Source organism: Talpa europaea (genome assembly GCF_964194135.1).
Source record: "Talpa europaea genome assembly, chromosome: 11".
Classification (NCBI taxonomy): domain Eukaryota; kingdom Metazoa; phylum Chordata; class Mammalia; order Eulipotyphla; family Talpidae; genus Talpa; species Talpa europaea.
Window position 1 is genome coordinate 95,112,162 of NC_140078.1, and position 14,240 is coordinate 95,126,401.

The following is a 14,240-nucleotide window of genomic DNA, read 5'->3' on the forward strand; positions in this document are numbered from 1 at the left end:
GACTTGGAAGAGCATCAATCTTGGCTCACCTCAAGGAGAGGTTCCGAGCTAAGACGTCACGTAGGCAGTCTGTCTGCCTCTCCTGTCGGCTGAGCTGGGCGGACGCCCGCTGCTGTCTGATTGTCTCCTTGTCTGATTCTCATGTCCGGCCATGCAGAGAAGCTGGCCAGGTCCCTCGCTATCTTCAGAAGACAAGGGACAATGACAAGGAAGACCAAACAGCAGCGGGCCTAGCCTCAGCAACCTTTCTGAGTGATAGCTAGTCCCGAGGACTTCGTGATTTCCAGTGTTGTGAAGACCTGTTTGAAAGGAAGAAAACATTTATATTTAGCCATCAATATTTCAGAATTGCTTAAAGAAAACCCATTCAAAATATTACACCTACGTTATCCTTTGAAATAAACAAAGCAGTTACTAGTATAACATCTTTGTGACAGCGCATTTTTCAAAGTATGCCCATTGAAGGTAAAAATAAAGTTTCTGTACCTCGCCGCATGTGGGGTGAATTCCTATGGTGCTATCGAGCTGCTGCTTTGTGAGCCCACATTTCATGGCAACTGCAAATCCCTGGGTAATCTCACCCGCGTTTGGTCCAAGAATATGAAATCCTACCACCCGGTCCTTTAACACAGAAATAGAAAAAAGGGAAGCCCAGGACGTTAATGGCCTGATTAGAATCCATTCATTTCAAGTTCACAGTTAAAATTTACAGCATCTACTACAGGAACTCAGCTGTTGCAGTGAGCAGAGAACATCACCACGAAAGGGAGCCACTGTAAGAATCTGTTAAATGAGCCAGTAAATGCACATCCTGAGTTAATTTGCACTCAAATTTACTAGAACAAGCAATGTGCCCACGGCATGAAGGAGTTCATTAGTATGATGTGAATTTCCAAATGACGCTGAGATGGTGCTCAACAAGAACACAGATCGAATCACAGCCCGGCGCTGGGTTAGTGCTAGGGTAGCGGGTTCTATAGGAATTGCGGTGATTCCTTGACAGGAAGCAAGCGGCCTGGCCCCTAACATCACAGACCACGGGAGCCCGGGCAGGGCCTGTGTCCAGAGCTGAATGCTGGAAGGTGCGAGGTGCCCTAGTGGGCACAAGTGACAGGGAGCTAACATGAGGGTATTTCCAAGCTAACACCATGTTCAGACTGTCCTCTTGTCAATGTTTTTCATCAGATTCTATTCTTTCATTTTGATCTTCACAGTAAAACTGTACAACAGATGGAGAGAAAGGAAAAGGGCAGCAGAGGCAGCAATTTTTGCTTCCCTATATCCTGCAGAAAGAACAACAGTTCAAGGCAGCCCACCAGGGATGGAGAGGCCGTTCTGAGGGGCAGGGAGTCAGAGGCCACGCAGCTATGGGTGAAACATCTTCTGCAGGCTTCTCACACACTCAGCCCATTTACAAACATGCACAAAACAGAAATGTTTCATTATTTGATGATCTAGCTCTGGGAGGAGGCAACTTCAGTTACAATCTGTCAATCTGTCACTGGTTCAACCTGTGCGCACACATTCACTGGGTAAGGATTTGAAGGATTTCTGCTTTGTTCTGAAAGTTTTCTTTCAAGAGATTATAAAAGCCCATCTCTAGAATAAAAGCTACATTACAATCACAACATTTCAGTTTCCAACCCTATTACATACATTGTCGAATTTATTGCAAATTATCTTTGCATAACAGGTATTGTTGTCTCTGCCTGCCACTGTCCATTCAAGAGGCCAAAACAAAGTATGAAATACCTGGAAGAGAAAGAGAGGGGTCAAGATTAGTGTCTATGAAAATCACTCCTTGTTGCACTCTTTAATTATAGAAAGAGGATAATCTACCAGCTTTCGGAAATTATAGATCCCAATTTTATGTATCTGATGAGAGCTCCTGGGCTGGAACTCCCAAGATGTAAAACTGTGATATTTTTGCTCTACTGTCTTTTGCTCTATTATTCCCTCCTAAGTAAATTCCATTTTCAAACATGGAGCACTGGTTCCCCAGGCCAAGAACCAGGGCCTATTGTGAGATGCAGCAGCAAATAAGAGTTGAGTTCCTGCCTCAGTGAGTTCACAACTCCTATAGGTACCTACCTATATGATTCATATTCAAACCAAATCTAGGAAAAGCAGGAAAAATAAAGCAGGTATAGCCATTCAAAGATATCAGGAATATCACCTCTGATACAATACCGGGAAGCTCTCACTGCAGCCCAAGCTCATGGCTGAGGCACCTCAGCCTGGCTCGCACCCCTCTAGGGACAGAGCACACCAGCGAGGGCTGGTGCCTGAGCTGCACTTCCCCAGCCTGCGCCTCCCTCAGACTGCTCCTCCCACATATAGAAGGTGATGAGTTAAAGTTCAGTGCCAGGGTAAGAGTTGTGCTCTCATCTATGTTTCACACTAGAGGGATGTCAATCCTACTCTTTAATAAGACCATGTATTTTATATTTTGAATGCTTTGTTTTTATAAAAAGATACAAGTTTATACAAGAAGAATGCAGAACAGAAATTCACAGAGTAAAGAAGGAAAAAAAAAAACCCACTATCCAGTAATAACCATTTTAAACGTTAGGGAAGCATCAATAGCTGGTATAGTCATAGTTAAAGATGAAATTTTTATTTTAAAGTTATCATAGTTTTAATTACTTGTAATGAAAACACTAAACTCTTACTTAACTACTTAAATATAATTAAAACTCTGCATTTAACAGAAACTCTTCCATGTGTTTTAATATAAACCTTTCAATCTGTGCCTACTCTATAAGTATTTCTTTAAGATATTATTTCCTAAAATACACCGCTAAGGCTTAAGAAAAGAGATGGTGAAAACTCTGAGGTTTTAAACATGATTTTTAAACCTTGAGCCTCCGTTTTTGACAGGTCCTTGGCTCCCTGCTATAAAGAACAAGAAAACGAGCACTCCCACGCCCTTGCCGCCCCTCCCCGGTTTTTGTTAAGTGTGGCTTTTTTCCTTCTACTACTATGAAGATTTTATTTAAGTCTTTAATCCTCCTGGTTCAAAGTGGGTGTGAAGTGTGGATTCAGCTTTACTTTTCCCCCAAATGGCTGTCCATTTATTCCATCACCCTTAAATAAAGATCTTTTCCCACTGAGCTAAAATACAGACTTTACCACATACTAATTCTTTTAAGCATTTGAATCGATTTCTGGATTTCATGTTCTGTTTCTCTAAGCTGCTGTCCGTCTATATGCCACCACAGCACAATTTTAATTATGGCTGACATATCATAAACTCTAATTTCCTACAGGACTGGTCTCCACCCGCCACGTCCCCACTACTTTTCTTATTTAGAATCTTCCTGTTTTTGCTTGTTCTTTTTGTTTGTTTAATTTTCATCAAATCATGCATGCTAATTACAGGTATGGTTTTTAAAGCTTTGCTATGAAAAGCAGCAATCTCTGCCCTCCCCACCCATTTCAATCTTCTTACAGGCAATCACTTTCACCTTTTATTTATTTTGTTATTTACCTCCATGTTTCTAAATAACACGCTTATATTACTACTAATTGACCTTTTGTTTTTAGGCTTTACTGATCTGATTGAGCTCTTTTTCTTCCCCGGCTCTTACCTCACTCGGCATCTCCCTGCCATCTACCCTCAAGCCCATGCCCTCCTCCTGTCCACCCTCTCAATTACAGTCATGTGCAGAGCTAAGTCAACACTAGTGTTTCCTTTACTAGGTAAAAGTTATTCACAGACCAATGGAAACCCACATGCAGAAGAATGAAGCTGGAACTCCACTTCACACAATATACAAAACCTCAAACTGGATCACAGACAGAGAGGAAACAGCTACTGATAAAGAAGGCTTTCCTTGTGCATTCCTTTCTTTTCTGTAAGTCTTGTATGTTTTTCACTCCCCCATCCCTCCATTACTGCCTGTTTCACATTTAGTTTATTTTTTTTAAAGATTTATTTTTATTTATACAAGAGCTGGGGTACAGGCCAGATGCGTGGGAGGGTGAGAGGATTCACCAGAGACAGAGCGGGGAACAGAACAGGCAGACTGACAAAATACACTGCTGAAGGGAGCAGTGGGCGAGACAGGAGAGGCCTGCCGCACCATGTGGGATTCTGACCAGCCGGGATCGAACCCGCACTGCAGAGGCTGTGGACAGCTTCACAGCGCAGCACTTAACCCACTGCGCCACCCGGGAGGCCCTGCAATTGTCTTATTTTCAAGTTCACAATGTTCTCTTCTGCCGTCTAGACATGCTGTCGAACTACTTTAGTGAGGTTTTCAATTCAATTATACTTTTAAGCTCCAGGATTTCTCTTTGGTTCCTTTTTATAATCTCTTTACTCATATTCATATTTTATTCAGATGCTATTTCCCTGATTTAACATTGGCTTAACAATCGATTTAATAACCTTGACTAATAATTCTAATGTCTGGGCTTCCTCTTGGATGGTTTCTGTCAAATTCATTTTATACTATGAATGAGCCATACTTTTATGATGAGGGTGTCCCCTACCTCACTAACTGGGAAATTTATTTGGGGACCATCAGTCAGTATCTCTAGATCTTTCCTGAAGGCTTGTTAGAATCCCCCGAGATTTAAAACTTTACCAAGCCCTGGCCAAATAAGGAAGAAAGCCTGGTTGCCAGAGTTCTGAGAGCTGAGTGGGAGCAGTTGTCTTAAGATTCAGTATTTGCTTACTTAAATGTTGTGCTGGAATAACATCCGGGCCTTCACTGGACCCAGTACCCCTAGTCAACAGACCCTTGGTTTTTACCCCCTCCAGAAAATAACCTTCCAGACATCTGCCAGTGTGCAGAAAGTGTTCTGCAGAGGTAAGATACTTGTTGCTTCACAGATGGGACACCACATCCCTACATGTTCAGTATGAAGTCACTGACTTTTCAGGCTTTGATGACTTGGTTTTTTGACTTGGTTGGTTTCTTGACTTTCCCAATGCCTGTTTAGAAATTTTTATCTGCTGGGTACTGACCACTCATCTATCTGCATTTCCCCCCTAAATTTCATTGCTGTCTCTTCTCCTATCTTCCCCACCCTTGGGCATTTAATTTAAAAATCAAACCCCTTCCCTATCACTCTATTGCCCTTGGCACGGAAGATTGTCAAAAAAAAAAAATGCTGCTATCAGGCTGATTCTTGGTCTATTATAAATGGCTAACTTAACTAGGACACGTCTATGTTCACGTTTCAGTCCTGTCAAGTGCAAAATAAATAAATATATAAAATAGGTGAGTTGATCTGTAATGAACCTTAAAAAGAGACCTTAAAGGAACCCTCAAGCTAGGGGAACTTTTTTTCCTATAAAGATATTCCTTTTATGTGGAGTACAGCCTTCCATATTCTTCCTCTCATTTACCTACCTCTCTATCTTAACATCTAATTGATTTCAGAAAGTCTTCCAACTGAGTGTTAAGTCTATAATTGTTATCATCAATTTTCTAAGACCCAAGTAAAAGTTCACCACTGCAGAAAGAATGGGTCATTATTACAAGGAGCTAATTATAAACACTGATAAAATAATGTCCTCTGAAACAGATTCCTCATTGAAAATAGCTACCTAAAATAACATCATAAAGTTTTAATCATCTATTTTCCCAATGCCAGAAATGTAAAGAAGAGTTTTAATAAGTCACTAAGCCATTTAATTAGGGAATATTCGTGCGAAGGCTTAGAGAAATTTTCAGTAATAAATTAAAATGCCTTCAAGGGAGAGGACTGAGATTTTAATTCTCTTTTGCTTAAAACATCAAGTGGTAATAATCCTCCAACTCTTTCTAACTCTCCTATGACCTCCTGTGTTGGGAGGATGTGTACGAAAAAGGTACTCAAAGCACCCACTGAAATACAATATAAGAAAATATTTATAAGGCCACAACTGGACAGGCCAGGGTTGAAGGTGAAGTGGAAGCAAAGCGGGAGGGCACCTCTGGGCAGGTTGACAGCCCTGGAAACCACCCACCTTCCCTACCCAGAGGCCACAGCATGTGGGCCCCAGGGGAGGAGCAAGCCTGGCCGCCGCTGTGGAAGTGGCTGGCTAGCTGGCCCCACTCAGCCCAGTCCAACTCCTGCCCAGTGGCTTGGAATTAAGACTGAGAAACAATGAGTTAAATGGTTCCTCCTCAGATAAACTTGGCAGCACAAGAAAGGTCCTATTTTGGCTGTTGCGTGTATTCCAGGGGCAGAGTCTGCCTGCAGAAAGAGAATGCACCACACGCACACGCACACGCACACGCACTGACACACGCCGACTGCGAGCAAGGGAAAGACAGAGGCCAGGCGGTTCTCCAGATCCTGGTTCTTAGCCCTTCCTAAGGCCTTGAGGCAACCCTGCTTTCCCCCAAGATCTTAGAACAATGTCTGTGTATAGGGACTCAAGTAGACATTTGTTACTTGTGCCTCAATGTCCCTCTCTCCCCAACTGCTTTTTTATATTTTGCTAGAGATACGGGTTTTAAATGATTAAATTTCTAATTTTCCTAAAATAGAAGTGATTCCCCATAACAATATAGTAACTTGTAAAACAACAAAAAAAAAGTGACTACCAAGACAGTTGATTGAAGGAGAAATTATTAAAAAAGCAAACAATGAAACACAATCTTACGTCTAGATTCTCTTTTTTGTGTATTTCAATAGCTTTCTCTTCAGGCAATCCACAGCAGCCATATTCCAAGGGGGTAAACACTGTAGTTGGAACATTAACATAATCACACTGAAAGAGAAACAAATTACATTTTCTTATTTTGTGACTTTTTACAGCCAACATCTAAGTTGTGTACATTTACAAAAGAAAAGTAAGTCCAATTCCATGTAACTGATTCTTACACGTCACCATGCTGGAGTATTCTAAGTTATATGAAGGAAATGGGGTGAAGCGGTGACTCTAGGGCAGAGACCATGCATTGGTCATGGCCAACAAATGGAACTGGCTGTCCTAGACCCCAACTTCCGGCCTGAACAACCAAGTAGTAGAGGTGGAGGCAGCCCTGTAAACGCTCTCTAAAGTGTTTTCTTTCCATCTGCATGATCCTGCATTGGGAGCTGACACACCCTGGTCACTTCACAGAGCTTTGCCACTGAGTGGGCAAGTAGAGCAGCCCATGGGGTTGGGCCCAGGAACCGTCTGCACCATCCCAGGGAGATGGCATAGGTGGGCGGCTGTGGTTACGACAGAACTTCTTCAGAGCCCTTGACAGACAGATGCAGAGTACATGTGCACATCACAGGAGCACGTCACTGAGCCCACACATAGTCCCCAGAAGGGAGAGCAGCGTGAGTGCAGGCAGCCACCCCACCTGAGGAGACGTCTCTGTGATTGTGTGGAGAAGAGCTGAACGCACTGGCAGCACGGCTCCATTGCGAGTATGGACAGAGTGATGGGCAGAGCAGAGAGGGTAAAGCCAGAGATGAAGGTCACCGTGCTGCCCATCCACAGCCCCTCAAGGATCAACACTGCCTACCGCACTCCATGCATTCCAAGCCCTGTCAGCTGGTTACCGAGATTGGGTCAGGGGTGGACAGCTAACCCAAAGTGATCACACACATACACTGGCCAGTGTCCATGCAGAGCAAGGGAGCTGTGCTAGTCGAATTCCCTCCTTTGCAGGCACAGGAAGAAGCCCAGCTGCAGAACTGCCACCCAGTTACCTTAGATCCTTTAACCTACATGCTTTCATACAACTTCAGGTTTGTTAATCTGCAAAGCATGTGTAAGTCAGGCAATTTTTTTCTTTTTTTCAAATGTGGCTAGAGAAAATCAGATAACCGTGGGGACTGCCTTAGCATTTTCTGATTCCTCACAGGCCCTGCAATGTCCACCAATGCATTCACTGATCAGCACTGACCCCCATATCCCAAGGCTCACAGGGGAGGTCCCATTCTCAAGAGATGCCTTTAACTGCTGTTTCCTATCGATAGAGAAAGGGTGAGAGGGAAAGCCTCAGCTTTTTTTGGATACAAATATTACCTCAAAACAACAGGAAGAAACTTACCTTTTCGAAACAGCTCCCAAAGAGCCTTCGAGCCAGCAGCTTGCCTGCATGTATGGCGACGGGGGTGAGCTCCAGCTTACCCTCCAGAATATCCCCAATAGCATACACATAGGGCACGTTGGTCTGCTCCATATCATTTACTGGTATTTTGCCACTCCTGTCAAGTTTTAGAAAGAAGACAATTATCATGACTAACTATGCTGCTGGATGACTAATGCAATTCAGGAGAAAAGGCCTAAGCACACAGAGAAAAGACCTCCTTGGAAGAAACATGCACTTCACGTTATCCATCGCTTGTCGATAAGCCCCATGGCTTAAAGGACCAGGAATTTCTATAGCTCCTAAGAAAACACCTTTCTGGTTGGTGAAACCACACTCAGTTTTTGGATGTCAAGGATATTTTCAGATTTCCCCTAGAGTCACATATAGATCTTTGAAATTTTTCTTGACTGACCAAGGACACAAAAATTCATCTAAATCAGGGCCTCCCTGGTGGCACAGGCTGTTGAGTGCAGTGTTGTGAAGCTGTCCGCAGTCTCTGCAGTGCCAGTTTAATCTCTGCCAGCCGTGGAGAAACCCACATGGTGGGGCAGACCTCTCCTGTCTCGCCCGCTGCTCCCCTCAGCAGTTTATTTCTGTCAGTCTGCCTGTTCTGTTCCCCGCTCTCTCTCTGGTGAATCCTCTCACCCTCCTGCACATCTGGCCTACCCCGGTTCTTGTATAAATAAATAAATCTTAAAAAAAAAATCACCTAAATCAGACTGTAAGTGAATATATTTCCAATTATTTCTTAAAATCACTGTTGTTGTGTACTCTTTAAGGCACGCAATAGTTACTGACTCGATAATGAAAAAAAAACCAGATTATACAGAGCTTGACACATTACTTATTATCAAATAAACATAAAGCATTAAAATTCTGTGTCCTCATAATTCAATGAGAATTGCTGAAGGTGATCTGTAGAAACATTTGCTTTGTACAGGGTCAGGCAATGAATGATGCCACGTGCACTTACTTCTCATTAATTTTGACACCGATCTTGTCCAAACCTATTTTCCTTGTACAGGAGTCACGGCCAATTGCTAATAGAACCTATTTGAGAGAGAGGTCAGGAACACAAATGGTCAATATTAGGAATGAAAGGAAGCATCACTACAGATCCCTCAGATAGTAAAAGAAGAATATTATGAACACCCTATACCAATATATTTGACAGCGGAGGTCAGTTAGATTCCTCGAAAGACTTGATTCACAAAACTCACACTCACACAAATCTGAATAACCCTATTTATTATATGTTCAGTATGTCCCCGCTAAATGCATATGTTGAAGTCCTAACCCCAGTACCTCAGAATATGACTATATTTGGAGACCTTTAAAGGGCCTTTAAAGAAGTGGTTCAAGTTAAATGATGTTGTTATCTAATAGGACTGGTGTCTACTAAGTTAAGGCGATTAGGGTGCAGACAGTACAGACTGAGGGTTGATCCACTGAGGACACAGGGAGGAGGCGGCCTCGTCCAAGCCAAGGACAATGGCCTCAGAAGATATTGGGTTGTCGGAAAAGTCATGACACATTTTGCCTGAAAATGCTGAAAAAACATGTCATTGCTTTTCTGACAACCCAATACTTCTGTTGCCTATATCCCCCAGTCTATGGTGGATTTAGAAACTGAATCCACATGTGTAAATTAACTCCAGATCCAGATGACTTCACTAATAGTCTATCCATCACTTTAGTAAGAAATAATACTAATAGTGTACACTCTTCCAGAAAACAGGAAGAAGAGACACTTTCTAACACTTTTCCATGAGACGAGCATAAACATCTGACATGAAAGTCAGACAAGGATATTAAATTATAAGCTAATATGCTTCACAAACATGGGTGAAAAATCCTTAACAAAATGTTAGCAAATCAAGCATAGCAAAACATAAAAAGAATACTTCTACATGACTAGCTCGGGTTTGTCCCCAAAATACAAATTTGGTTTAACACCCAAAATCAAATCAATACAATTCATCACATTAACAAAATAAAGGTGAGAACAATGGAGTCAGAAAAAGGATAGTCTTACAAAAAATATTTTAAAACTTAAGTCTGATGTAACTTCCCATAAGTTCCACCTGTGCTAACTTGTTTGACTACTGCTGAGAAAATAAAAACTTACTGTGTTATATGTGTCTTCAAAAGTTTCTGGTCCTTCAGTGGATTTAGCCACTACTTTCAGCTTTCCGGGTGAACCTTTCTCCAACTGTTGAATCTAGGAAGGACAAGTAATGCAACAATTCTATCTAAAGATGACAGAAAACTGTCACAGGGTGCACATGTGCATGTGTGAGCAGGAGCAAGGACATCAGGTTCCCAACAGAGGTGGCGAGAGGGACAAACGAGGGCCACTCTTGCAGCTTTGGGGCCGAGAGCACTATCTTTAAGGTTTTCTATTGAGTGTACACTAGTTTACTGAATGAATGAAGTAGGGAGGGGAGAAAGTAAAACGCTAGAGAAAGAGTGTAAAGACTCCCAAAGGTCATTCGGACTCACCTTCACAGGCACAAATTTCCTTAAGAACGTAACACCATGCAGCTCCATGTAGGATCCCACTTTCTCTGCCATTTCTTGGTCAAAACCACGGAGAAGGATTGAACGCACCATGACCGTGACCTCCAAGCCAATGCCAGCTAGAAATCCTGCGCATTCCAGGGCCACATAGGATGCACCCACCACCAACGTCTTGCCCGGGCAATAAGGCAGAGAAAACAGGTCATCGCTGAAAAATAAAAATAAAGAACATCTAGACAATAAAAATGAAATGAGTTATCAGGGTTTTGCTGTATACTAGTCTTTCATGGACTGAATTGCAACTTGGTGCTTGAATGAAGAAATGCTAAAATAAATAGTGTTTTTGGGTTTGTAACTCTGTCGACTGTGAAGTAAGAAGTTTATCTCCATTTTTTTTCCAAATTAGTGGGTTACAAGCAAATTTAAAAAAAAAAAAAAAACAGAATAGAGGGCCTCCCTGGTGGTGCAGGCAGTTGAGCGATGTGCTGTGAAGCTGTCCACAGCCTCTGCAGTGCCGGTTTGATCCCCGCCAGCCTCAGAGCAACCCACATGGCGAGCAGACCTCTCCTGTCTTGCCCACTGCTCCCCTCAGTAGTGTATTTCGTCAGTCTGCCTGTTCTGTTGCCTGCTCTGTCTCTGGTGAACCCTCTTGCCCTCCCGCACATCTGGCCTATACCCCGGTTCTTGTATAAATAAAATAAATCTTTAAAAAAAAAACAATAGAAAATATGTGATAACAAGAAATACTGTTTTGTTTGTTTTAGCATGTAGGTGTTCACCTGAAATGATTTAATATGCACGAGGTCAAAAAAGTTTGAAAAGTGTTGTACTATGTTATCCAATGTCCTCTTTATAACCATGCAGGGAAAATGCCTATTAAGTCTCTTTATGAGAAACAGCTACACTTCTCCTGATCAACTAGGTCACTACTACACAGACACTAATCCCTAAAGCTAAGTGTATTTTCTTCTTTGCTTTGGCCTCCAGGAAATTTACAATCAAATTTCTAGACCACCTTGAGAAAGGACCTAGAAGCATACAGGATACTTCTGTTCATAAACTTGAACTTATTACCTCCCTAACTTTGTTTTCTTTGTTCCATTACATTCTCTACTTAGCTTCTTACATCCTTTGTCATCAATTCAAATCTTTTGTGCAAAAAGACAGGGAGTAAATACATTGGGAACATAAAAACATGACGTACAGTTAAAATAGCCTAGTTAATCTTACCTAGTAATACAGTATTCTTTGTCTCCTGGAATCCCTAAATACCGTGGTCGTTCTCCTGTTGCTATGACAAAGTTTGCAGCAGTGTAACATGTATCCTGTCCTTTTTTGTTGGTTGCCTTGAAAAAAGAAAAGCAGATGTCACCTTTTTCAACACACACTCTAAAGTACCTGGACAAACTTACCCAACAAAACTTCCCAAGCAACAGGAACAGTCATGTAAAAAGAATGTATTAGTACCAAGTCTCTACAAAATATCAACCAGAGCCCACAGCAGCAGGGTAGTAGAGGGCTGGCATGCCCGTCCAGGTGCTTCAAAGGTGGTGAAAGAGAAGTGAGATGAAGTGGAGAGGAAGGCAACCTGGAGTGAGAACAGAGCGTCAGAGCACCCAGGCCAGAAAGCCAGTGGTGTTTGAGTAACAGCAAGTGGCCAAAAGTGACATGAAATGAGGATACGTGTCATGGTGAAGTGAAACTGACAGATCAGAGCCAAGAGTAAAATCCTCATGTGTCCGTCTACAAATTTAGTCTATGGGGAATCAATAAGGTTGACATGTTTATTTCCAACTATACAAGTAAATCATAAAGGCATTTTCATTTTCAGAATGAAAATGAATACCAATGAAGATAGTTTAACAGCTGCATGGAGGAAATGTGGAGACCTGTTCAGGAGGGTCCTGAGAGAAACAAACAAGTGCAGGCTGGGCATGAAGGGGAGGAATCAGAGGTTCCAGCTGGAGAGTGGGAAGAAGTGGTATCACTCACTGAGGACACAGAAGTGAGCAGAGGCGGGTCTGGTTGGGAAGGAGCAACTACTTACCACTTACTACTTACGACAGGCAAACTATGACTTGAGAAATACAATGAACTGCCTTGTATTTCTAGTATGGTTCTCGTGAATAATGTAGTGCAGACTGGCCCATGTATATGGGGCAGCTTGAAGCAGTCCACCTCATCATTTTCCAGAGGCAACAAATGGCAACAATGCCACCTCAGCTCTTATCAAGATCACCCCATACTGTGCTGCAAGAGCCAACCACAAGAATATTTAATGCTGGGGTAATAGATGATGGGGCTTCCTAACTTCAATTTCAAATTTTTGTGTCCATTAAAATGATCTCATTTTCCTTACTTATTGATCTTGTAACACTTGTAAGATACAACAAACTTATAAAATACACTAATTCTGATACTATGTTTGTTAATGCTTTTACAAATAATATCTATTGGAGCTATGGATAAGGCTTCCTCTTCTTAGTCTTTTGAATTTTGATCTGTTTAGACTAACCATTTTTTCTCTTAAGAAATGAAATCAAAAGGCAAATAACCCTTTTAAGAGTTCTTCAAAAAGCAATTTCTGGAACTCAGACATGTGGCACCCAGACAATGAGGGAGACACACATGCAGGTGTGGAGTGTGCACAATGGCACACACCTGCTAGCTAGAGTCCTTTTTTTTTTTTTAAAAGGATTTTATTTATGCATATAAGAACAGGGGTGTAAGCCAGAGGTGGGGTGTGTGAGAGAGGATTCACCAGAGACAGTGGGAAGCAGAACAGGCAGATCTACTGCAATACACTGCTGAGGGAGCAGCGGGCGAGACAAGAGAGGTCTGCTGTGCCATGTGGGTTGCTCCCTGGCCGGCTGGGGATTGAACTTGTGCTGCAGTGGCTGGCAATATAGCTTGATAGCGCTGTCTTTAAGCCCTGCACCAGCAGGGAGGCCCCAAGCTACAGTCCTTAATGTGCAATTCCATTCAAGGCAAGCACAAGCAAGAGTAAGGACATGCAGTGAAGAAAAACATTCACATGGTACCTTTATTTTATGATGGTCAACAAATTCTCCATAGGAATTGATATAAGTCACAGCCTTTTCCCGCAGAGACACCTTGTAGCCCCAGTTTAGAGAGCCGATGTGGTTCTGAATTGCTTCTCTCATGGTCTCCCAGTTGTGTGTCACTGAAAATAAATAAGCAGGATAAAGGTGTTAAGTGAATTTTATTTTTAAAGGTAAATTATATGTAATCACATGTGAGCCGTACTATATACTGCTTTAAGATCAGGAAGTAAACAGAAGATAATTAGCAACTTAAATCTTTTTTATGCCAGTTATAGCCTTCCTGCCCCATTTCACTCAAGGCGGTGCTCTTTTAAGACTCCCTGAGTCCTAAATCTTGCCCTTAAAAATAGAACCCTCCAGGTTTCCGTGACACAACTCTCCTGCTTTCCCCTCTTCCTCACCCACTTACCTTGGGTATTAAAATATCTGAGGATTCTGTCTCTGTCCTCTACTTTTTTCTATCCTTATGTTCTCCCAAGACCATCTCAGCAATTCCTAAGTCTTCAACCTTCACCTACACGCTGTGGCTCTAAAACTCTGGGCCTGGCCCAGACCTGCTTTGAGCGCTTGGGTATCAAACCCCACCAGGGCGTTCCAAGGGACCTTACATGAAACATCCAGG

The 14,240-nt window shown here is 42.3% G+C and overlaps 1 protein-coding gene across 1 annotated transcript in view; it reads right to left on the bottom strand.

The window, feature by feature from the left end:
* Positions 1-236: 236 nt before the first annotated feature.
* TXNRD3 (thioredoxin reductase 3) overlaps positions 237-14,240 on the bottom strand; it is a gene marked incomplete at its 3' end in the record, with an annotated part of 29,365 nt that continues 15,361 nt past the window's right edge. Inside the window, exons 7-16 of the mRNA XM_084247018.1 lie at positions 13,595-13,737; positions 11,784-11,899; positions 10,536-10,761; positions 10,162-10,254; positions 9,007-9,083; positions 7,992-8,148; positions 6,605-6,712; positions 1,657-1,752; positions 487-621; positions 237-299 (exon numbers count right to left, since the gene is read on the bottom strand). Coding sequence (XP_084103144.1) covers positions 237-299; positions 487-621; positions 1,657-1,752; positions 6,605-6,712; positions 7,992-8,148; positions 9,007-9,083; positions 10,162-10,254; positions 10,536-10,761; positions 11,784-11,899; positions 13,595-13,737 — 1,214 coding nt within the window. The remainder of the gene's footprint in view (positions 300-486; positions 622-1,656; positions 1,753-6,604; positions 6,713-7,991; positions 8,149-9,006; positions 9,084-10,161; positions 10,255-10,535; positions 10,762-11,783; positions 11,900-13,594; positions 13,738-14,240) is intronic.